The 6791-nt window shown below is 36.3% G+C and overlaps 1 protein-coding gene across 2 annotated transcripts; it reads right to left on the bottom strand.

Moving 5' to 3' along the window:
• Positions 1 to 6246, bottom strand: LOC121975787 (BUD13 homolog). Of its 2 annotated transcripts, none has more exons than XM_042527652.1 (8): positions 5809 to 6246; positions 4928 to 5714; positions 4721 to 4785; positions 4535 to 4590; positions 1664 to 1767; positions 860 to 932; positions 579 to 759; positions 1 to 418 (listed from the first exon to the last, which is right to left on the bottom strand). In XM_042527652.1, exons 1-8 carry the CDS (start codon positions 6002 to 6004, stop codon positions 333 to 335), a joined length of 1548 nt encoding a protein of 515 aa, XP_042383586.1. In that variant the 5' UTR covers positions 6005 to 6246; the 3' UTR covers positions 1 to 332. The 2 variants fall into 2 exon arrangements, with proteins under 2 accessions (XP_042383586.1, XP_042383587.1); XM_042527653.1 differs by having other exon boundaries at positions 579 to 756.
• Between the last annotated feature and the right edge of the window lie 545 nt (positions 6247 to 6791).

The following is a 6791-nucleotide window of genomic DNA, read 5'->3' as shown; positions in this document are numbered from 1 at the left end:
TTTCTGCAACATAAATATTATTAATTTTAGCCACATGCCCTTTTCTCTCTAAAATAGTTATGATACATAAAATTATATTACATTAGTTTTGAGAATTAAAATCTCGAATTGTTTGTTCAGGTGAAATATTTTATAGCCACATGCCCATTTTTGTTGCTAACCTCACAATTCCTCCCATTTGCTTTTTTACACAAGCAAATTGACAAATAGATCATGAGCTCAAAAGAAGAAAGGCGCAGCAAATTCAATGAACACTCAAGATTTCTTCCATAAACCACAAAAAGCAGGTCTTTTGTTCACGAACTCTGAAAAAGAAAACCACTGAAAGATCTTCACATGTCGGAGACGGACCACAGGTATGCCTCTCTCTCAGTGGCTCGCTTCTCATTCTGTCTCTTATACATGTCCTTCTCGAACCCTTCAATAACCATGACAACCGAACCAAAGTTCAGTCAGTCGTAAGATGTTATGTTTATTGACTTATGTGCACAAAATACGAGTTTCCAAAGTAAGAAAACTACATGATATGAGAAAGAAAAATTAAAAGAACTGAAAATTAAGAGACTAAACCAACATACCGTTACTGCGGTCCACTCCATCCCAATGGCGACCAGGTTTGATTCCATAACGATTTGGAGGGCAATCTACTCCTCGTTTAAGCCAACTGTGAGCTGGAATCGCCTGAGGGATAATGAATCCAGATTCCTTCATTGCTTCATTCTCGCCAAGATCTTCTAATATTATTTCTGAATTCTTCTGCTATAACATATCAAGAGATGAGTAATTATACGGTAAAGAATTGACAGCTAGTGTACTACTAATTAAAATGCACAGTCCAAACTCTAGATAAAAAATATACCTTGACCAGATGTGCCATGGGATCGCCCCATCGAACTCTCTCCTTTAACATCTGATCAAGATCAGGATCATCCCTGGAGGTCAAATAAGTTGGCAAATAACATTTTGATGAAGACGAATAGTTACGAGTACCACAAAGGATAAAATCAAGATCTACTTATTTGCAAAAAGTTATTTTAACATAAATCATAACAATGACAAATGAGACTTAAATACTAATTAACAAAAAATTATTTACAGCAAATAGGCACACATGTCAGATTATTTAACATAATCACAATAATCTAAATGGGAAGTTGTGACCAAATTTATGGTTATAATCATAATAAGCTACTACAACAATAAAAAAAATCATTAGATTCTAAGGGCTTAACTGATAGCTTGGAATTTTTTTTATAGGTTTTGCATATAAATATGGAAGTAGTTCACACATGAACAAGTGTGAAATTCATTTTGTTTTATTTCTTGAATTCCTAACATTAATGTATATGCCACAAATCTCTATGAAAATTTACGAGAAGGATTGAGTTTTAAAGTGCTTCATATCCACCTAACCATTCTCAGATTGATAAAAAAATCACTAAAAAAGCATACTATTTACACCGTGCCAGTTTATTGTTGTTCCCAAAAATTGCTAGAGGTCCAACATCCAACAAGCATTTCAGGTTCCAATAAGCGATGTTAATCATAGAAACAACAAGTGAGAGATTATAACTAGTATCCTGTTGATCAATATCTAATTTTGTCTATAAAAAAAATCATGCATGCTCGCAACTAAAAAATTTATACAAAAAAAACAACTTACTTCATACGAGCAAAAGGTTTGTCTTTCTCAAGTTCTAATTCTCTAGTGTTAGCTTCAGCTTGCCTCTTCTGTGCCAAGCCTTTACCCCATTCCAATTTTTTTTCCTGGACATGCAAACAAAACACTTGGTAGTAATGTAAAAAGGAAGATCACAAAAGAATATTCCTGATAAAAGTTAACTTTCTTTAGTAGAAACAGCCAAAAGTGCTATAGAAAATCCAAGAACCAACCATTAGCCACTAATAATATATGAAGGGATATTGCAAATGTAAGTGAACTTTAAAGAAACAAAAAGAGCAAATAAAAATCAACGAGACAGCAATAGTAAGGCAAATGATAGTAATGATGAATAGCCTCCATTTCCAAAGAACATGCCATCATTACTACTATTGGATGCCCCAACATGTGAACTTTTGGAAAAAATCCTTGTCATATTGATATTGATCATATCTATGGTCACCATATATAAAGTTTTTTATATTATGCGAGTGTTTTAGACTTTTTGGAATTGGAACACAACTGAAAAATAAAGAGAAAAATGATGCAATACTAACCTCACATCCAAGAAATATCAAGCCAACCTCTTGTTATAGTTTCAAGTGTGCAAGGTCAAAACATATTATATACCAAAATGAGATTATATACAAATAATAAGATGAAATAAGGGAGAGAAGATAAGAGAAGAGAGGATAAAAAAGGAGACGATAGAAGTTTCAAGAAAAATAACTCAATTAAATATCACATATCATACAAAAATACAATATTTGATACTTGCAAGGTTTAAAACTTCGACCTGTGCCAAGGTTTCGGTTTTGGACCGGAACGATATAGTTTCGGTACCGTATCATGTTGTACCGATATAGTTTCGGTTTTTTTAAATATAAAATATATTAATTAAAAAATAAAATATTTAATATAAATATTTAAAAAATAAACAATATAAAAAATAATCTTAAAAAAAGAAAAAGATATGAAAATAGATAATAAATAAATAAAAATTTTCTGAGGATTTAATAAAGCATATTTAGATTATCTCCATCATAACTAGGAGTTGATTAAAATAATTAACCTAAGTTTAATTAAAAAAAATCCGAAATCCGACACCACTCGCGAGCTCGCACTACTTCGTCGGTGTCGCGGGGTTGCGCGACCCCTCAACCATGGCCGCGAGGATCGCGTGACTCCTCCGGGGCGACCACGATGGTCGTGCGACCCCTCTGCAGCGGTCACAAGGTCGCACGTCTCCGTGACGGCGACGAAAGGGTTATGCGATCCCTCTACTGCTGTTGCGAGGTCGACCGACCCCTTCGCTACGGCCACGAGGTCGCGCAACACATCGCAACTGTCATGGGTCTGGTGCCGGGGTCGTGCTGACCCCTTCGCTGCAGCCACGGAGTCTCGCAACACGTTGCAGCTGTCGTGGGTCTGGTGCCGGGGTCGTGCCAATGTCGGTCGCCAAGCGGAATGAGATGTTTCGTCCGTTTCGACCGTCTCGGCACAGCACTTTAAAACATGGATACTTGTATGCTGCTGCTACACTCTAATTACCCTAGCCAATAGTATCATTAAACAAATAAATCACTGAAGATAAAGGAAAAAAAAGTGATATTGCATCAAACTGCTATGTAAAGTCAAAACAAATTAAAAGGTTGATTAATTGAACCTTGTAAAAGTGTCTACATTGAGGAAGCAAGCCTACCCTATGCATAAGCTGACATATGGAATAGGATGAGGAATTGAAAAGCTAGTTTAGGAACAAGCTTACGTTGTGCTACTACAAGTTAACATATAGAATGTGATCCGAAATCTATGAGTTAAATTAGGAAAAAATTTCTTGCTATATTTCATGCACAACTCCATATATCAACCAACAATTATTATCTTTTGTTGCTTCCATAGGCTTACAACAACTGTAGGAAAGCCATGAAGCATTGGAATTTGCATCTTAGTTGTGCTAGAAGCTAATAGGTTTATGTGGGTATTAGAGTTAATTATTTAATCTCCCATCAGTTATTTAGTAATTGGTATTACGTCAAAGACCTATGTATATCTGAGTGATAGCATTTTATCAATTTCAACTAGCATATCTGATTGTCTAAGCCACATGTGTCTTTATTAGTCTTAGACAAAAACATAAAAACATTTATGAAATTTGATGAATACAACTATTAAAAGTTTCCAAAATAATAAGAAAAATGAAGTTCAGAGTTTGTTATACCAATGAACAAGTTTCCTACAGAAGTGTAGAACGTTACCAGCAGTTGCAAAACCTCTTCCAAAGGGTCTATTCCTATGTACTAATAAAATTATTGGATTGTGCTATTACAAGCTAAGAAGTGTCAGATTTAGAACCACTATCTCTCATAATCGACAAAATTCCTATGTTATCAACAAATCTTTTCTAGTTGACAATGATCATCAATGACTCAAAAAGGTAAACAAAGAACTATTAACTGAGACTGAAAAACATAAACAAGAAATAAAAAAAGATAACCTTGAAAAAAAATAAACTGGATTTCAGACCTCTGTACCATGGCATATCTTTTATGACAACCATTTAGTCATTATATAGATATTAATAATAGAAAAAAATAAACAAAAATTTGTGCAAGAACTAATAAATAATAAGCGTTACAAATCACTCCTACACAATCAGCACTACACTTGCTTCCAACTAAGAGCCTATAATTAAACAATTGAATGTGTACCAATAATTCTCCTTTCTGATAAATAGCTGTAATAATAGCATAACTTGTTGTGCTCTTATAGCTAACAATAAAAGTAAAACAAAAAAAATATAGCTCTTGGGACTTGACTGACACGTATAGTAAAAATGACCACCAAATCAAAGATGAAGTGTATCAAAAATACCTTTGGTTTCTCTTCTTCCTTTGGTTTCAATAGCTCTTCCTTTGAAATAGCTTTCCCTACAGAAAATAATTCAGTCACTCAGCAGTCAGAAACATGCAAATATAAAACTACAAAACTGGTAGAATCTGAGCTTCCAAATGTACTTGGAAAATTTTCAAATGTTATGCTGTGTCAGAGAACTCAAACCTTTTGCATCACGATATACTGGCTTTGCACTTTTACCACTCAAACTAGGATCCAAGGATGCAAATCTGGGCCAAAAAAAACATATCACATATGTCAAGCGAAATCTCATAAAACCATGTTCAATTGAACAAAGAATTCACAGGTGTTATGTGCACGTAAATACGCAAGGTGCAGCTGAATTTGAAGTCCTCATAGATTAACCATCACCTTGACAGTGCTTCCTTCCTCGTCCTGTCATTCTCTTCTCTAAGATCTTTAGCTGAAAGTAATCCACCCCTTCTAGGCTCCTTCTCCACAAGAACCTTCCTGCTCTTCCTCGGTGGAGAAAGATCAGTGGGAGAGGAATTCCGGCCTCTAATAGCTTCAGGAGACTGTGGACGAGTCCGGCGTGGAGGAGAGAGGTCATTGGACAAGTCTTTACTACCTCTCCTTGGAGGAGAAAGATCTCCAACAGGGGAAGCTGGGGGCCCTGTGTCATCTGAAAATATGTGACGGGTTTGCCGTGGTGGGGATGCATCAGGTGACAAAAATCTCCGACTCCTCCTTGGAGGGGAAAGGTCGGATGGATTATGTGTGCGGGTGGATATATTACGAGGAGGAGATAGATCATTAGACAAATGCTTTCCGCCTCTCTTGGGAGGAGAAAGATCAGGGCTTGGGAAAGATGGCTCCCTGGTTCTTCTTGGCGGTGAAATATCCATCTCTTGATTAACAGGTAGTGCTGTCTCAGCCTCAGGAGGTGTATCAGCCCGCCGCTGCCTGCGCTGCGGAGGTGAGATGTCTGTACAATGAGAAGCCTCCCTGGTCCTTGGAGAGGGAGTGTCGAACCTCGATCTTGGCTCAGTGACCTTTGTATGTTTTGAGGAATTGGAAATTGAGACCCAACCACTCCCATCTTCTGAAATTGCATGATAGGGTTTCCGTGCACGAATGGACTCCAGTCTCTTCATCCTTTTGACCTCAATATCCTCATCAATTTGTGGTTTTTCTTCATCTGCTCCATTTGATTTTCAAAACAAATCAATAATGCAAAACTATTCAGGAAAAATGTCGAAATTTGAAAGAAATGGTAGTGTTTTAAGGATTACCAGCAGATTCTGACTCTTCTTGTTCAATTTGGACAGGTTTTTGCCACACGGGATCTTCGTCCACCACTAGGATGCCACCCATAGAGCTGGGCTTGACCTTCTCCTTTTTCTTCTTCTTCTTCTTTTTCTTCTCGTCATCTTCGCCCGTTGACTCGTATCGCTTGAGGTAATCTTTGAGGGAGAGAGGAGCAGCCATATGATTATCGGAGAAGCTTGCAAGGGAACAAGGACAAGCAGCAGCCGGCTTCGTGCTCGGACAGGAGGGGAGGTGGCTGGTGTCGGCTGCCCGCGAGGACGATCGAGCGGCGCCGACGCCCGGGCGCGTAAGGGACGGCGCCGATTAGACGAGCGGCGGAAAAACGCCGAGAGTGGGCGTGGGAGAGGCGGTCGAAAAATAAATAATGAGATCAAAGCAATCCCTCTACAACCTAAAATGCCTACATTGTGTTTTGTTAAGTATGCGGGATGAAAATTACGATGGATTATTTTACACTAAATAATTATTTATTTTAATCGAGTAGAGACTTATTTTTTTAAAAACAAATTGGAATTGATATAAATCGTGGGGTGAAATAGAAATTTCCGTTCAAAATCTGGCAAGCTGAGGGATCCGCTGGAAAATATAACTATCTTACGACACTTTGACAAAAAAAATAAAATAATAATAATATAAAAAATTAAGGGAAAAAAAATTCATGATGATAAAAAATTAATTTAGATTAATATCTAAAATATTGATAATAGAAATTATATATTTTTAAGATAATTAATTAAAAAATATTATGAGTAAAAATAAATATGCATATGGTATTTATTGATTTAGAAAAAGTTATGTTAGATTTTCAAAAGAAATTATATGAAAAATACTAGAAATCAAAATGTTAGTATAACATATATTAAACTAATTAATATTGGTACAATCGACGCATGGAGTTTTGATGTTTAATAATATATCAATGTAGTTGACTAAGGGTTGATCTAAT

This window comes from Zingiber officinale, chromosome 4B, assembly GCF_018446385.1.
Source record: "Zingiber officinale cultivar Zhangliang chromosome 4B, Zo_v1.1, whole genome shotgun sequence".
NCBI lineage: Eukaryota > Viridiplantae > Streptophyta > Magnoliopsida > Zingiberales > Zingiberaceae > Zingiber > Zingiber officinale.
Note: the sequence above shows the minus strand (reverse complement) of the source record. Positions and strands in the feature narration are given on the sequence as shown.

Coding starts and splice junctions, on each gene's coding strand:
- LOC121975787 (XM_042527652.1), bottom strand. CDS start 6,004: ATGGCTGCTCCTCTCTCCCTCAAAGATTACCTCAAGCGATACGAGTCA. Junction 4,786..4,927: donor AGGAAGGAAGCACTGTCAAG/GTGATGGTTAAT, acceptor TTTTTGGCCCAG/ATTTGCATCCTTGGATCCTA. Junction 760..859: donor CCATGGCACATCTGGTCAAG/GTATATTTTTTA, acceptor GATATGTTATAG/CAGAAGAATTCAGAAATAAT.